The sequence below is a fragment of the Pholcus phalangioides genome, unplaced genomic scaffold (genome assembly GCF_987345545.1).
Source record: "Pholcus phalangioides strain wild (caught in Gottingen) unplaced genomic scaffold, Ppha-v1.0 ptg000003l_1, whole genome shotgun sequence".
NCBI classification, from domain to species: Eukaryota; Metazoa; Arthropoda; class Arachnida; order Araneae; family Pholcidae; genus Pholcus; species Pholcus phalangioides.
In genome coordinates, this window is record NW_028301596.1 from 16,781,046 (window position 1) to 16,799,918 (window position 18,873).

General features: G+C 37.0%; 1 protein-coding gene across 3 annotated transcripts in view; it reads left to right on the top strand.

Moving 5' to 3' along the window:
* Positions 1-18,873, top strand: part of LOC149088174 (voltage-gated inwardly rectifying potassium channel KCNH2-like) — a 424,575-nt gene that overhangs the window by 380,275 nt on the left and 25,427 nt on the right. For all 3 annotated transcript variants that reach the window (XM_089245265.1, XM_089245276.1, XM_089245284.1), the window contains 5 exons: positions 5,751-6,144; positions 10,911-11,110; positions 11,208-11,460; positions 15,572-15,765; positions 18,596-18,671. In XM_089245265.1, coding sequence (XP_089101391.1) covers positions 5,751-6,144; positions 10,911-11,110; positions 11,208-11,460; positions 15,572-15,765; positions 18,596-18,671 — 1,117 coding nt within the window. The remainder of the gene's footprint in view (positions 1-5,750; positions 6,145-10,910; positions 11,111-11,207; positions 11,461-15,571; positions 15,766-18,595; positions 18,672-18,873) is intronic.

Genomic DNA, 18,873 nt, shown 5'->3' on the forward strand with positions numbered 1-18,873 from the left:
GCAAAATAAAATAGTACCTACATACGTGTATCCCATTCCACAATCTGAAAATCATTTCGGAGAGGTTTGTAATACATACAAGCAAAATAAAATGGTATTGACGAGTAAAGAAGTAAGGAACGGCCATCGCATGGTTAGTTAGCCGCTTAATAAAATCAAACTAATCGGGATGAAAGTGTTTTCCATAAGCACTGTAATAACAACAGTATCTTCCATCTCTTCCTCGGCGTAACTACGACATAATTATTACACGTCTGAATGATACAAGTAGCGCATATAACTGTACCATGTCACTTATCTAACGATATCACCGGTAAAGGCTTCAGAAAGCCTAATGATGAAGATGGGTTAAGTACTCCTTGAAATGCGTGGGATGGTGATGGATGGTTTGCGTACTTTAGAAACACTCTAAACACACAACTGGTTCGAAAATAATGGTTAGGCTCCATATTATTCAGATGCTCGTTAACATTTCCAAAGTTGAGCCACCTTGTTTCATTATAGTAAATAATAATGATAATAAACAATATGTAATTAATCAATATATTTTTATTTACCGCGAGCTCGATGCCTCTACCAAGAGCAAAGTTCTGTGCCGCAAATGTCGTATAGGAAGCTTCTTTCTTCTGTGTACATCATGCTATGGAAATTTTTTCGCATTTTATATTAATTTACTGGTTTTCAACGCCACTGCAGATTATTTTTCGCCTTACCTTGAGACCTTCACCACGTACCTTGGTAATATATGGAAGCGAATGTCTTGAAATGCAAATGGTGCCTTTGCATCATAAAAGCAATTTTTAACATAATAACAGCCATAGGAACGTCTTGGAATTTACATCAGAAGTGGGAGAAGCAATCTATGGAAACTAGGATGAATGTCTGATTGCTGTGGAAAGGATCTACTAGACTTCTTAAGAATCTCATTTAATATATGACGGTGTCCGTATTCCAATCTATCCACCCGGAGCTACATTACAGGCTTTCGCAAAGCTGTGACATGGTTAACGTGAAGCGATGTGACTCCGTTTCTGAGAGGAAATGTCGATCACCAATTCGCGCCTCTCACATCCGTTGCTCGGTGAAGTTGAAATTTTAGTGAACGTGCTGGCCAAGTCGATACGATCGATATTCTATGTCAGTAGTTTGCTTAAATCTTTACAAGATCCGGAAATGTCGCTTTCGACATTAATTTAAATTTCGTCCCGATAATTTCATGTGCCGACCATATGAGTGACTGACTGTGTGAGTGATCAAGTGATTGGATGAGTGACCGTATTAGTGATCAAGTTAGTGGCTGTATCAGTGTGTATGAGTGACCAAGGAAGTGAACGTATGAGTGACCAAGGAAGTGAACGTATGAGTGACCAAGGAAGTGAACGTATGAGTGACCAAGGGAGTGAACGTATTAGTGACCACTCTCACTTGGTCTCACGTACGGTCCCATACGGTCACTCACCCTTCAATTGATCACTTACACGGTCACTCACCCTTCAATTGATCACTTACACGGTCACTCACCCTTCAATTGATCACTTACACGGTCACTCACCCTTCAATTGATCACTTACAGGGTCACTCACCCTTCAATTTGTCAATTATATGGTCATGCATCCCCTGACGTCTGGTCACTCATAAGGTCACTTCTTGGTCAATTATATAGTCATGCATTTCGTCACTAACTTGATCCCTAATACTGTCACTTCTCATACGTTGACTCATACATTCACTTCATCACTCAATATGGTCATTCACTTGCTCACTCATGCGGCTATTCATTCATACGGTCACTCATCCAAGCACTTGGTCACTCATATGGTCGCTCGGTTACTTGATTGATCACTCATAAACTCACTTCGTCACTCAGAGCAGGCGGAAATTTCCGGTGGCGAAATGTCGGAAATGAAACTTCGGGAGCCAAATGTCGGAGGCGAAATTTCCGTAACCCAGTTGTTACAGGGCGTCTATGCATGCCATCCATGAAATGAAAATCTCTGCGCATATAGCGTCAACGAAAACTACCTTTGCAGCTCTTCCCTGTAATAAAAATCAACTCCAACAAAAAACCTATGAGAAAATTATGTCTTCAATTAGAGACATGAACACACTATCAATCTCGACCTTTTTATCATGTAAAATCATGTCGTTAGATTAAAATTCGGAACCCTCCTAATAGACTAGTATATTCTTACGTTCTGTGCCGCTAATAAAGACAACAACAACAACAAACCGACCATTGACCCCCGCTCCGCTCTGTCCAGCACCTCCTAGAGATAGATGCCTCCTCTATCTTTAGGAGGTGCTGCTCTGTCCCCATAGAGGGGATATAAGCTGGTTATTTAGATTATTTGGAGTGATTGGGCCATGGATGATAGAACACTTCTTAAACGCATGACACACATTCCTCGGAAGCAAACTTTAGGTTTGGTCCAGAACACATGTACGCTATATACCGACATACGCAAATTCGTCAGAAGTTCCTGAGAGGAATATTTACGAAGTGCACTGCATATGCTATTTAATAGTAAAAGTTGTTCTGTGCCACACACTAGTGCCGTTAGAGAGCCTCGGGAAAATTATCTTTAGAGCTAGGGAACCTTGGATTTTTGATTACTAGAGCACAGAGAAAAAAGCCACAAGAATATATTCATTAGGGCAAGGGAATCGTGAGAAAATCAGTAGTAGGCTTGTGTACGGCTAGAGATGCAAAGGAAGCTTACCTTAGAGTAAGGGAGTCTCATGTAAATATTCATGTACCCATCATTTGGGCAAGAGACACTACTCTCTTAACCTTTTAAACCTCTACCCTGAAAATGCGTAGAATACCAACGCACAACTGAAAATGCGTCGGAAAATCACTCATATTTGGAAATGCACGAAGGAAAATCACTCACATCCGAAAATGCGTAGGAAGATCACTCACATCTGAAAATGCGTAGGATGCTTACATCTGAAAATGAATACGAATCTTACATCTAAAAATGCGAAGGATACTTACATCTGAAAATGTGTAGGAAGATTACGTACACCGGGGATTCGTAGGCTTGCACCACTGTAGGAAAACTCAAGTGAACCATCACCAGAGCAAGTGGTGAGTAGTGAATAAATAATCACTAGGAAAACAGTAACTACGCACAAATCTGTGCGGGGGGGGGGGGGAATCCCCCCCAGGAATGTGTAAGAGGTTTAAGACCATGTAGAAATACGTAGAGGGATTTCATACCCCCCTAGGAATGCGTAGGAGGCTTATGCTAGAGAAAAGACACCTCCGGTAAATTATCGAAGGTCACCGCGGGACTTAATTCAGCATTTGAAGATTATGTCATACTTCACTGTTCATACCAGGGCTTAGACAACTTGCTTATGCGAAGATATGTTCAGTAAATAAAACTCAACTCCCTCTGCTGGTAATCGTACCGCCCCGTCCCCCTCGCAATCCGTTCCATTACGCTAGACTAATACGCTACAGAAGCAACGAAGGTAAATGGTCACTAGGGTGTAGGAGCCGCAGGAAATTAATCGCTTAGCCATGAATGAACGAATCGCCAGAACTTTGTCACTGGACTCATCCCGTTGCCGTGATCTCTTCCAGCCCGGCTTCGTGGCAGAGTCTGGAACATAATCGCTTAGCCAAGGGAGGGGCGGGGGAAAAGTAGCCACCAGTGCCAAAAACTTGAGAACAACTGCTGTATTGAATTGATATTTATTTATAAACAAGAAAATGGAGTCCTCAAACTAAAGCTGGTCGAAAGATGCCCCCAAGAATATTTCTAAGAAATTGTATTTTTTTCTAGGCCTTTCAGCTATAGGAGAAAGTATTCTCCGTGTATTCCCTCAACTTCATTTCTCGTTTCGCAACGTTGGGAACGATGTAAGAGTTCGTCGAAATCGTATTTCTTGACGGTTTCCTTTTGTACTCAATTGCTTCATCATGTGAAAACCTGACAAAATAGAATTTATTTTTCCTGCTGATGTTTTGGAACCTAAGAAGTTTCTTCTCAGCCTCGAAAGGATTCTGTTTTATAGGAATTGACCGAATTCACGCCATCGGTATTGTCACGTTATGTACTCTTTCTACCGTATTTACTCTCGTATAAAAGATGGGGATTTTATTAAATTTTCAGTGCTTTAAAAACCTATGTCATCCTCTATGTGCGAGCGAATATTCAAAGGAAAATTACCGCTAAAAGACAAGAAAATTGGGAATTAATTCGAGAAATAATCTCTGGAACTAATGATAATTTTGACTGATTGAAAATGATAATTCGGGAGTTATTGAAAATTCAGTATTGATGGAAAAATTTACTAGAATCAGAGGGAGGAGTAAAATAATCTGAAATCTCGATGAATAAAACAATCGAAAACTAATGAGAGAAATTTTTCCAGACTGAAAATGGTTCTGGAAAAAATCCAGAATCTATGGCATACGTAATTTTTTCAGAATTGGTGATAGTTTGATTCGGCTTGATTCGGGGCCTTGCACCCGACACAGGGATCCCATGGTGTCAGAGCTGACGGCACAGTCAGTGCTCAAGCACCCACCCCCATGTATTTCGTAACACCACTCTGAGTGTCATACCATGGGCACCCGGGCAATGATGTTCTCGGACCCTGAACTAAGCTGGAAGCAACAACAGTTAGCATGTTAACAAACTTATTCTCAAACTCTATAGAACCAGATCTCATCATATTGGCCTCTTATGGATATATGAAGGAGAACCCCCGCCAATCCCGAGCCATGACGCATGGGCCAAGACGGCCCTGGTTTTATAAGCAGTATAGAGAGTGTCTTGTAAGTGATAATGTGGCCTTTACATCATCAACCGTTTGTCGTTTGTCGTAGAGGTATGGTTTAAATTTTAAAAATGCTTAAAATGTGTTCAAAAATTACTCTGAACCAGTTTTGAGAGTAGGAACACAGTGTATCACAAAATAAAAAATATGATTTTCTATAGGTTTCCTCCTTTTCTCTAACTCTCAAATAGAAAGTTGTTGCCCTGTCTTTTATGGGTCCAACCATAGAGATCCCATGTTTTTAACTGCAATATTCGCATTCAAAAATCTGAGAAAAGGTGGGAAATACCAGCATAATTGAGGGAAAAAAGCGTTCATGTCGTTGTTTCCCAACTTTTCTCCGAATTTTGAATTAAGATTTCTCGGTGAATATTGCAGTTTAAAACATGGGATTTTTTTGTTGGCATCAGAAGAGACAGGGAAACAACTTTCTAATTGTTTGTCAGAGGACAATGGGACCGTATAAAAATGTAAAATTTTTATTTCGTGACACACTGTATTTCCACTCACGAAACATACAGAGTAATTTTTGAACATCTTTTGAACTTTTCTTAAATCTGAATCGTACTGCTACGACAGGTGGTTGATGAGATAAAAGCCGCATTAGCGCTTACGTGACACCCTGTATAGTTATAATTTTTTCGCCATATTTCTCTCTAAAGCTTCATTTCTTCACATCTAAGTTTTTTCACAATTGTCCGTGCCCCCCCCCCCTCCGTGCCACGTGCCATGTTTCCCCACTTCGATCCCCAAGCCGCCGCCCCCTCTCCCAGGACCTTAAAGAGGCTAGCTATTGGCTCTAGGTTGAGAATCACTGACGTATATTACGATATGTCTATGTTAAAACCTAATGTTGTACTGAAACCAGTTATCGATAATTTAGTTCTGAGAGATGTCCGATATTGTTTTCTTGTTAATCCTTCAACCGCATTCAATTTGTTGTGTGTTCCTTCCAGACGACGACTCTGATTGGTCTTCTGAAGACGGCTCGTCTCCTTCGATTGGTGAGGGTAGCTCGAAAAATCGACAGGTACTCTGAGTACGGAGCCGCCGTTCTACTCCTTTTAGTTGCAGCTTTCGCCCTGATAGCGCATTGGTTAGCGTGCATCTGGTATGCTATCGCCAACGCCGAGAGGTCCATGATCGAACCGAAAATCGGTTGGCTGGATGCCTTGGCTAACATGACGCACCAGTACTACAACAACAGCCAAGGCGGACCTTCAATCAAGTCCAAGTATGTCACGGCCTTATATTTCACTTTCTCCAGCCTGACCAGCGTCGGATTCGGCAACGTGTCGCCAAATACGAACATGGAAAAGATATTTTCCATCTTGGTGATGCTTGTCGGATGTGAGTATGAATTTCTTTTTAAATGAATCATTAACGATCTAATAATCGTTTTCTAGAGTCATGTGAGAGAAAATTGTTTCATCGATTGCAAAAAAATAACCAAAAATTTCTATTCTTTTTCCCTTTTGGTATCCAATAATAGGAAAATGCAAATTACTCGCCGTGAAATGCGCTTCGGGATATCATGACTTATAATAATTAACCACGTTGGCTTCCTAATTTTTCGATCATTAGCTCCGTCGAGCAAACGGAATTCACGCCATGGTTTTCTGAATAGCCAGGTGAATTCAATTTCGAGCCAATTCAATATGCCGCCGGCAATTAGTGTGTTCAGAAACTTTTCAGAGGTTTTGGAACCCGAAACGAAAATTGTTTCGGGTTCAACAGATTTCACCTAGTAAAACTTTTCGAAAGTTAGTAAATTGAATCTGCATTTGTCAGACATGTACAAATTTGGCGCCGAATAATGGCCTATTCAAAACATTCTACAGCTTTGACAAACAGATCAATCCCAAAATTCATATACAGCCGGAAATAAGCTCAAAGATTCTGCAGTGATGTAAAATAGTTAGAAAACCCGCTGACGGGGGGCGGGGATTTTATACCAGTTCACATCCACATTTATTTTCGGTGGGTACCTTTTTTTTTGAAAAATAATAACATTTTTATATGATTAGTATTCTGGACTGTAGTTGGATAACATGCTCCAGAACTTGCTTGTCTTCAGCTTCAACAAAAGTCTCGATTCCACCTTCATGTTGGTGCTCATCCTCATTCGGGTTTCTTGAAACCGTAGGCTGACTTTATCCACCACCTTTGAGAAAAGTGTGACGTCAGTATTATCGCTATAGCAAATCGCAAGGTACCTAGAAAGTCCGGCGGACTCATTGTCCCCCATCTTTGAGAAGAAATTCCCGTTTTTGTTTTAAAACTTTAAAAAAAAGTGATAATTGTTTAAAAAAGCCGGATAGGAAATAACGATTCTATAAAAAAAATTCGGAAATTCCGCACCCTCAAGGTGAGCCGGTCTCCCGTATGGAAAAAGTGTCTCCGCAGAGAGCAGGCAGACCTTCCACACTTACGCATTCTCTTGAGGCCCCCGGGCAAGATATCACTTTGAACGAAAATCCGCCTATCCATGAAGCTCGTGGAATACCGAACTGACTCATCATCCTCCATCTTTGAGTGGCAAAATCAGTTTTATACTCAAAGTGGCGTCTAATCGTTAATTAAAAGCCGCATATGGATCAACTATTTGCTGTAGCGATAATACTTATTTCATACAAATGTGGTGGATGAGCCAGCCTGGGGATTTCAGGAGCTCTACCTCTCAAGGCACCTCAATCCTCATATTGGGGGGAAAAGTCCCAATATGAGAATTTGAAGTCAGCATTTCACCAATATAATCGAGAAATTAATATAATCACCTTATTTCATCAAAAAAAGTACAGGACATTGTCGATTGCTGCCAAAACTGTCAAACCTTCATTAGACAAGCCTTCGATGAGAAGACACTGAATTTCAAGCCTTGAAAAAGCAAAATCATTATTCGCGTGTCTCCACATTCTTCAAATATAAATCCATGGTATTTTTGGATAATTTTCTGCCCCCCCCCCAGGAATGTGGAGTTTCATGGAATAATTGGAGCATCAGCTGAACTAAAAGACTATCGGCACCACAAGCACGCAACAGCACTTGATCACTCACCACCAACGGCTGAGGATACGCTTGATAGCGCATCCAAATTCCACAAATTCACAACGGAGATTGTAGTCGGCAACATTCCATTAGTCGCTGAAATATTTAATACTATAATATGAAATGAATAGGATTTTTATCCTTGTACAGGATGAGCGAAAAGTCCATGACACATTTTAAACATTAATTTTTAAAAAACGCTAGGTCCAGCAAAAACCAGTTTTATGTTCAAAGTGGGGGGGAGGGGGTAATAAGTCCACTCCCCCCTATACAGGTACCTCAGCCATAGCTACGAAGGGTCCTCAGATTTAAATTGAGTAATTTTGGTAGTTTTATGAAACGCAAATCGAAATAAACATTAATTATACGCTGTTTGCGCCGCACTTCATGTATTTCGAGTTTTTAATGCTACATCGCCATCTATGAGTGACATTTTGAACAGTTTTTCATTTATCAGAGATTAACATAAACTCTACGTCATGATAAGTATTCGAATACAAACCTCGCTTTTTTTAATTTCTGTGTCGTGGGCTTTCCGCACATCTGTATTGCTATGGATTGAAGTAATTGTAGCCCCTTCCCCCTCTATCGTGTGTTTTTAATATTGCTGATTTTTTTTAGAGCAATTTCTTAATGCAATGTCTACAAATTTTTAGTGTCGATTCAACAAATAGATGAAGCTGCAAAATTCCCTGCAAAGCAAAAATAATATTTTAAAAAAGCCAATTTATTTTATGCCTACTTTGTTTGTATATATTCTGTAGCGTCTAGGATTATATTGCCATTCATATGAGATATTCTGCTATGAAAATCGATGGTGATCATAAATTTTTAATGTCGTGTGTTTCGGAAGACTTCCGGGATATTTGCATTTCATCTTCGTAAGAACATTTGCCATTAATGTAATACATACCATATGTATGGAATTGGTTCCGCTTAGTATTCTGAGAAAATAAAACATTCAAAAACTGTAGCATTAGAACCCGGTGAATTCCTGAGAGGTTCCTGGGACGACATTGGGCTCCATATGTGAATTTTTCTAAAGCATTTGATGCCGTCTTTCGTCAGACTTAACTGTTTTACCCGTTTTTTACGGGACATTTGCTGTATTTTCACTTATTTTTGACTGCACCAATATCCATCAGCTGCCCTGTTTTTTTCCACAATGAAGCCTACTAGAATTTTTATTATTTACTGAAATCAAGAATGAAGATTATTTTCATAATTTTAATTATAATAACCACTATTAATAAAGAAAATTTTCATTGTATAATGAACGGTAGTTGCGCGGTGAATGTGATAAATTCGGTTATTACACATAATAAACCGGTTATTATGCGTAATTGTCGAGCATTTTGGTAAGTTTAATTTTACATTTCCAAAATTTATCCCTTTTACGTATAGTACCCAAGCGTCGTTAGTAAATTTGATAAATTTCCCTAAATAAATAATTTTCACTGGTGATTGAGAATAATACCCAAGCGTCGCGTCGTTGGTAAATGGGATGAATCGGACTACTGCATATGCTATATTATACGTGTCAGTTAATTAATACATGTATTTTATCATTATATCGGGGTACGATCTTAAAATTTGTTATCGTTATAACGGAGTCCGGCTATATTAATCACACCTACTAGATTGACTCATTTGGAATATTTTTTAATATTATTTATCCAATTCACTAACTACACTTGGATATCATGAATAATCACAGATAAAGGTAATAAATTTCAACTATTTATTAAATGTACCAAAGACACTTAGTTATTATGCATAATTTCCGGTAAAATTGATAATTTTTTTAGTATTTATCAAATTCACCAACCACGCTTGGGTGTTATGCATATTCACCGGTCAAAGTGATAAATTTATCAAACTTACTAAGGTGACTGGTAAGTATTCATAATAATCGGTTACAATGTATAATAACCGATTTATCACATTTACCGTAAGATATCTTTCTCCCGTGAAATGCATTTCAATTCACAGTGATTTGCAGCTATCTTTGTTTGAGGAATTTTAGCTATATTTGGCTGATTTGTTCATAAGTTTGGCGGCCTTTTTTGCTAGGAATTAGCGATGACTTGTGACTTCGTGTATATTTTTTCTCGTATTCAGGTTCCAAATTTCACGTAGTTACTTTGAAACAATTTTAGCCGCATATTTGGCTGTTTTTGTTTTTTTTGTTTTTTTTTGGGGGGGGGGGGGGGAGGAGATTCAAGTTTGGCACCCTTTTCGGTGATAATCAGGAATGGCACATATTTTCTCGTATTTATGATCCAAATTTTCCGTAGTCCTAACCTGTGTAAAAATTGTCTGTATTCAAATTTTTCTTACCAGAATTTCTTTCTTTCACTGAAATGAAATATAACGATTATTTGAGTAATTTATAAATTACAATTAAAGGAAATTCGTATTCTCACGTATTTTTATCCCGTTTTTTTCCCGTGAAATACATTTCAATTCACTGCGAACCCCTTTATTTTCTGGAAGTTTCGAGCAATTTTGGCCATATTTGGCTATTTTTGTGAATTCGACAGCGGCGAGAAATAATTAGATGATCCGTATTTGCTCGGATCCGAATTAAGCGTAGAAAAAAACTCGTGTTTTTTTCAAATTTTCTCATTTCAATTTCTAATATTTATTGAAATCAAGGATGAAGATTATTTCTTAGATAAATTATAATTATAAATGGTAAAAATATTCAACCGTGTATTTGTCACTTTTTTCCCGTGAAATACATTTCAATCTCACTGCGATTTGCAGTAGCATTTTATTTTCCGGAATTTTTAGAGCAATTTTTGCCCTGTTTGGCTGTTTTCTTGACGTTTGGCAGCTTCTTTTGTCGAGAATCAGAACCGTTTCTTCCCCCCCCCCCCTCTCGTTTTGTACCCGTTTAGGAACCGAATTTCGCCTATTTTTCAGCCTAATCAGGCTTTACGCAGAAAAAGCACACAAGTTCTCAGATACTGCATTATCTTTTATCAATTTTCTTTATGACAAGTACTATTTCTTTTCACCGATATCGAAACTAAATTATTTTTGTATCTTGTCTCCCTACACAGCTCTGATGTATGCCAGTATATTCGGTAACGTTTCAGCCATCATTCAAAGGTTGTACTCTGGTACCGCCAGGTACCACACTCAGTTGCTTAGGGTTAAAGAGTTTATTAGGTTCCATCAAATTCCAAATCCCTTACGTCAGCGATTGGAAGAATATTTCCAGCACGCTTGGACGTACACCAACGGAATCGACATGAACATGGTAAGTAGTGAATGCACACGGTACGTAATTATATTCTGCTGTCTCTTTTGATATCGCTCAATACTTAAGAATACCGTTTGTTTGTTTGTCTGAAAAGGTGCTAAAAGGATTCCCCGAGTGCCTGCAAGCTGATATCTGTCTCCACTTGAATCGTAACCTGCTCAATACATGCCATGCTTTCCAAGGTGCCAGCCCCGGATGCCTGCGCGCTCTGTCGATGAAGTTCAAGACGACACATGCTCCCCCTGGTGACACGCTGGTACATCGTGGAGATGTTCTAACCTCCCTGTATTTTATATCTAGGGGTACTATAGAGATCATAAAGGATGAAATTGTAATGGCCATCCTAGGTAAGAATCATCTTCTACGTTGGTTTCCTGCCATTTATACCAATATTTCTCAACCACTAATCCACAGACCGCGCGTAAAACTTCGACCAATTCGTATAGCCATTATGTAATTTTAGATTTAATTAAATATTATTTCGTCTTCTTTTTTATATTGGTTTTTAAGAGGTTTTGACCGTCAGAATGTCTGCGAATTCTCATTCATTTTCCAATTTGTAAATTATTTCTTTCAGTTATGGTACTTATTCATTACTCTTATTTATGGTATATAATTGTTGCCGGTGCACAAATTATTTTTCTTACTTTCCGTTCCTAAGATTATTTCTCCAACTCATTTATTTTCTGCCGGTCTGCAAAACATTATTCCTCCCATTTATTTATTTTTATCCACTCCTTAAATTATTTCGGCTTAAACTATCCTTAACTCCTTAAATTATTCCTTATTTTTATTTTTGCCTTCCTTTAAATTATTTGTCCTACTTTATTTTTTGCCGGTCTGCAAATTATTTCTCCTATTTATTTTTTGTTTCTCAAATTATTTCTCACGTTCTTTTATTTTTTAGCCAGTCTATAAATCAATTTTTATCCTACTCATTTTTTTTCCCTGTCTGAAAAGTATTTCGCCCATTCATTCGCCAAGAGTCATTTCTCCTATTCATTCTGTAATTTCTTTCTTATTGTTTTTCTTCCTTAAATTATTCCTCACATTTATAAATTTTTTCCGTAAGCAGAGGCGGATTGAACGGCGGGCGCGCCCGGGGCTCCCGATTTCTAAAGGGCCACGAAAAACCCAAACTTCGCATTATTTTGGAATTTAAGGGGGCCCAATATTTTCTTTTGCTCCCGGGGCCCCGACCGACTTTGATCCGCCACTGCCCGTAACCTATTTCTCCTATTTTTTAATTTTTGGTTGGTTCTCCAATTGTTTCTCCTATTCGTTTATTTTTTGATGGTCCATAAATTATTTCTTTCTCTCAATGTTTATTATTATGGGTTTTTTTTTATCTGCAAATTATTTCTCCCATTTATTAATTTTATTGGTCGTAAAATTGTTTCTCTTATTCGTTTATTTATTTATTTTTTTCTCAGATGGTCCGGAAATAATTTCTCCTATTTGCAGTATTTTTTTGCCAGTTCGTAAATTATTTATCATATTTATTCACCTCTTTTGCCGTTCTTCAAATTATTTTACCTTACTTATTTATTTACTGCCTGTTTGAAAAAAATCAGTGCTCACATTTATTTCCTATGGTCCGCAAATCATTTCTCATGTTTATGTTTTAATGGTCTGCAAATCATTTCTCCGATTTCCGCCGGGGTCCGTGAAACTGCTCAATCGTGAACTGCTCACCGATCCGCAATTGTAAAAAAATGTTGAAGATCACCGATTTTTATATGACTCTTTCTCAAATGGCCGTTTTTGAACGATATTCTTTCGTTGTGGTCCCTTTATCTGAAGCAGTTTTGAACATTCTACTTATTAAAATGCTTTTAAATACTAATTATTCTATTTATTAACACATTTATAAGTAAGTTTACAGCGCACAAAAATTTTATCAATAAAGATCTCTATTCCCCGGGCTGAATACCGGTCAGACTCCATCTTGTTATGAATTCCCCCATTTTTCCAAAACTGTAATTTAAATTACAATAAAAATGAATTAAATTATTTTAATTATTAAAATTTATTTTTAATAAAACATTTACATCTATTTAAGATAAATTTAATTTATCCTAAATAGATTAATTAATTTTCCTTTAGAAATTACAGCAATACCTCACTAGGCAGAGTCAATAACCTTTTAATCTTCAGAAACAGATGTCAATCAATGGCAGAAGAATAACATTATACCAATGAATATCGGATTCTCAATAACAACTGTCATAAAAATATGATTGCATCAGTATCAACATTACAACCTTTCTCCTCAGCACATTGCGAGTCCATTCCGGATATATCTCTTTACAACTTCATGCAGCTCATGAGCTACGACCCAATGAAAGGAATACAGCTGGTAAAATGAGCTTCATATTAATCTACGTTCGTTTGCACATAATAAATGCGTGGGCACGTTTTGCTCTTCCATCATATTTCCGAAAGTATTCTCGGAATTATTGCGATAATCTCTTGTTTCGATATATTTTGTGAAAGAAGGCGTTGAATCCACACGAGTCTATTATTATGGATGTTGTTCGTAGAATTCACAAAATATAATTTGAAAATATAACCCGATCTCCATTGAAAAGCTGTTGATAATAACTAGAAATTTTCACACGTGTTTCAAATTATAAAGATTTTACAAAAATTATAATCGTTGTTTCGCTGTAAAATTCTAAGAGTTTCAATTTTCTCCAACTTTGGCGTTCAATTTTAAACGCATATATATATTTTCTTATAGTTAAGAATTTTCCTCCGTTTACAATTATTAAATTTACATGCAAATCAATCTTTATATCTGTCAGTAACTTTTATACCCTTAAGAATTGGATTAAAATATCATGTATCTCTCACGGTGACCCTGTCAGATTTCTATGCCGTAACCTGAAGTGCCGTACACTTCAGATAATCAAATACTTTACACGAAGGATTCAGTAATAACTGTGTGACCATATTTAATCGAGAAAAATACGAGACATTGGGATTATGTGTATAGGAGGACATCATTAATTCTCGTCAAAATATGTTCCCAATTTCCTTCGAGAAATCGCTTAATAAATACAGTGCTACAACAAGTCTTCAAAGATTTATGATATATTTCACGAGGGAAAACAATGAACATAGCTAATACGGTAATCTCTCACTTATACACTCTCTCGTTTATACGTTTCTCTCAGTTATAAAACGTTTTTCTACGCGCCCGGGAAAAGATATAGGAAAATAATGTTATTTCTCATTCATTTGTGTGACTTTTTAATTTATGAGACTCATTTCGTGACCTACCTCCCAGTTATCAATCACAAAAAAAAAATTGATTATTTTGCTTTTTTTTTCTCCCGAAAGGCTTTTTCCAAAGAATCTAAAAATATGTTCAGTAGAAAAGCTATTATATGGCTGACTTTTTTTATTTCTTATATTTATGCTGAAGACGGTCTTCTCTTCCTCCCTTGGACAACATCGCAGTTTAAGATGAGATCAATCATTAAGACTGACGCACCACATGCTCCTCTTTGAAATCCTTTTTCGGAGATTCTTTTGCACTCCGCACACCTTTAGGTGGAATTCTGGTATCCATCATCACTCCCTCCAGTGAGACTTATCAGTATCAATAAACCATTCTGCTCCATGGATGCTCAAAATTTCAACTGAAGGGGGATAGTTGAATTGATCGTGATGACAAAATGGGGCAATAGCAAAAGTGTTTTTGAAAGGGGTGGCACATTTTTGTTTTTGCTGGAGACTGCAAGTTGAGTTCGCCTACAGTCATTCCAACTTGCTTAGCTTTGCTGCGTTTCAGAATAGGTAAATTGAAGCATGAAAGTTTGATGATAACTGAGTTACGGGAACTACAACGCATCACGAAGGAAATGCACAATGACAACACAATGACTCAGCCACTCGTTGGGCATTTTGCCTGTTGTGGCGTTGTATTTGTATTTGAATGATGCAGAAGATAATTTTAAAAAAATTCCACGACATTTGCAAAACCGTTAGCTGTGCTTGTGGAAACTCTTTGTGATTACATACAACTTTTTATCGTACGAACTTGAAGTATCAAATTTCCGAGATGGACAGCTACTAAAACACTTTTCAATTTCAAAAGTTATTTTAAAAAAATTACAAATGTAACAAGGTAATACTATTTTAATCACAGATTTCGATGAAGAGAGAGAAATGTTATATATATTTTCTTATGTTTCAAGAACAAAACGAATACCTATATTTTACTTTGGTGCTTGCATCTATCAATTATCATGTTATACATTTTTTAAGGGGTCATTAAAGTATTACGTCTGCATCGATGGAGGGGCAGGGGGTTTCCGATTTGTTGATGGCAGGGGAGTAGAGGGGAAGGGGGGTTGGATGATGCTAATTTTTTTTTGTTTTTTACTTTTTGAAATATTTATTAATTTTTGTGAATTAAAATAATTCTTTTTTTCTATCATGAACTCGTAGGTAAAGACGACATCTTCGGTGAGAACCCGTGCATCCACACTACAGTCGGGAAGTCCAGTTCAAACGTGCGAGCTCTCACTTACTGCGACCTGCATAAAGTTCTCAGGGAAGACTTGCTGGACGTTCTTGATATGTACCCGGAATTCCGGGAAAATTTCTCGAACAATCTCGAGATTACTTTCACCTTAAGAGATGTGAGTTGTTTTTTTTTTTTCATTTTTCCTCTGAATTTCTTTCGCAACAAAAATCACGTTTCTCCATGAGACGTTAAACGCACATAAAACGTTGTTTATATATGTTTCACCAGATTTCTTTCATAAACTTAAAAAAAAAAATGATAAAAGTTAGAAATTTTTACATCGCTCTTTTCACAGTTTTGTTTTTTTTCTATCAAGTTTTTCCATCTTACAAAGATCTTTTTTTTATGTTTATTATCGGGAAAGAAAAATTCCTTAAAAAAAGTTTCATTTTAAACAATTTTCCTCATAAAAAAGAAAAAAAATCTCATCATAAAATAGTTCAATTTTTTGAAAAAAGGAACGCAAAACTGCATTTATGAATTTTCTAACATATGTTACGGTAAATGTTTGATAAATGCGGTTATTATGCATACATACCAAGCATTTTCTTGGCAAGTTTGATGAATTTCCCTAAATTAATCACTTCCACCGGTGGTTATGCATATTACCCAAGTAGTCGTTGGTTTTTTTAACAATTACTAAAAAATAATTATCACTCTTACCGGCGATTACGCATAATACCCAAGTCTCGCGTCGTTGGTAAACATGATAAATCATACTTACATGATCATTCATACGTGTATTGTATCATTATATCTAAAATTTGTCATCATTTTATCGGGTGTACGATCTAAAACTTGTTATCATTATATCGAGGGTACGATCTGAAATTTGTTTTTTCATTCTATCGGGGGCGGGGGGGTCCGACTATATTCATCACACATACTGGACTCATATTTGGAATTTTTTAATATTTATGAAATTCGTTAATTACACTTGAGTATTATGCATAATTACAGATATGAAGGCGATAGATTTCAAGTACTTATCAAATTTACCAACAACGCTTCTCTTCTCTCTCTTATCAAACTCACCAAGACGATTAATAAGTATGCATGATAACCGATTATTATGTATATATATAAAAACCGATTCATCACTCATTCACAGTAACATATATTATATATTGCGGTAAAATCCCGAAAACTGGTGGTAGTTAGGGCTACATCTGCCACGGTAAGTGGGTAAATGCCTGAAATACGCTCGTTTCCATTTCGAACTTTTACCAAGTAACACCTGTTTTATTTCTGACACTTATTGATTAATCAATAATTATAATTATTTACTAAATATACAATTCATTAATAACTAATTGTGGGGGCGGATCGGCGCGAGCAGCAAATCGTCATGACGAAATAAAAGTTTGCTTGAATACTTATAAGAAAATAAATAATATAAGCGATAATAATAAATAAATACTCAATGAACAATAAACAAATGTAATAAGCGTTAGCCTATATATAAATAAATTGAGCTTATTAATTCATAAATTAATTAATGACGATAACAACTAATGATGTGTGTTGCGTCATACAAATCAACGTGGTCAACCATCACTTAGTTTGTCTGAAGTTGTCTTGTCTAGTCGTGTCTAACCGGTGTGCGTATGAGTGATCAGTTGAATGGGTGACTGACCGAGTTGATGATCAAGTGAGTGGGTAACCGTATGAATGAGGGGATGAGTTACCAATTAAGTCAGTAGTCAGTAAGTGACCTTATGAATGGCCAGGTGAGTGGGTGAGTGAGCGATAGAGTGGCTGTATGAGTGAACTGGTGAATGAGTGAGTGACCGAGTGAATGTGTGATTGAATGAGTCATTGACCATATGAATAACCCCGTGAGTAGATGCGTGACCAAGTGAGAGGGTGAGTGAGTAACCGTTGGTGGTAAATGAGTGATCGGATGAGTGACCAACCGTAGGTGGTTAATGAGTGGGCGGATGAATGAACAAATGAGTGGGGGAATGACATGACAGAGTGAGTGATTAACAGTATGAGTGACGGAGTAAATGGATGAGTGACAGTATGAATGTGTCGAACTCGAGACGACCACCGATAGACAGCGCCTTCACTTCCAACCCATCCCACTAATGACAGTAAATTGCAATGTAGCGATATGGCCAGAGTTGGTGTTTGGTGAAATAGTATGAATGTGTGTTTTTTTTGTGTGTGCGCGCGTGCGACTAAATGGGTGACCGTATGAGTGACTCACTCACTTGCTGATTTGCTCACTCATTCATTAATTCATTTGCTCACCTACTCACTCACTAACCCTGACTCGCTTGATCAATCACTCACTTGCTCAACTATTCTCACTCACTGTCACTTTATCGATGAACTGTTTGTCGGTGAATTATCTGCACACGCAGTTATCAATTAGGCCGTAAAATTTCTCATTCGTAAAAGCCGGGGGAAAGCCTACATTCAATACTGTATTTCAAAATTCCAAAAATTGCTCAGAATATTTTTCATTATACACAATAATTACCATTTCAAGTCAACAGAATTTAAATAAATTGATAAATCGTAATTCCTATAATTTCACTTATTATGAAAAAAAATTATGAACAAAATTTTAAAAATAAGGAATGCTGATCAAATTACAAATATAATTAATGAGTATTTGAAACTTGAATATATTCAGCATTAAAAAATACATGTAAAAAATATTTATTCTATTTTTAATTAATTCATGATCCAATGCACAATTTATAATCAAAAATACTGAATCATTCATTATTTATGTGAGTATAATCCCATATAATACTCTAATTATAACTGCATGCGTAGAAGCTCATTCGAGAGATTAAAGAAAGACGTATAAACATCATTGGATGACGGTCCTCTTGATTTATTAGTTGATTTAATCGTGAATTTTTTAAATGTTTTTGAAATTATCATTAAGTTGATTTTAAGCTGACTAACTCCAATAATTGCAATTTCAGGAGGATCAGGCCGGTGTTGATCCCGATCTTTTCCGGAGTAAGCCAACATTCAGACCTGCCAGCTCACCTGAAGATGGTGAGATTATTTTACACATAATATCTTCAATACGTGGATGATCTTCAACCTTTCAGACACCACGGGCCAAATTGAAACTTCCCGTGAAGCCCGCGGGCCACTAACTCAAGTAGTTTAGCGACATCTTAATAGAGAGGGCCAATAGGGGAGAGGGGCGAGTTCAACAAGGAGAAAAAGTTATTGAAGACTTTTATTTATTCGG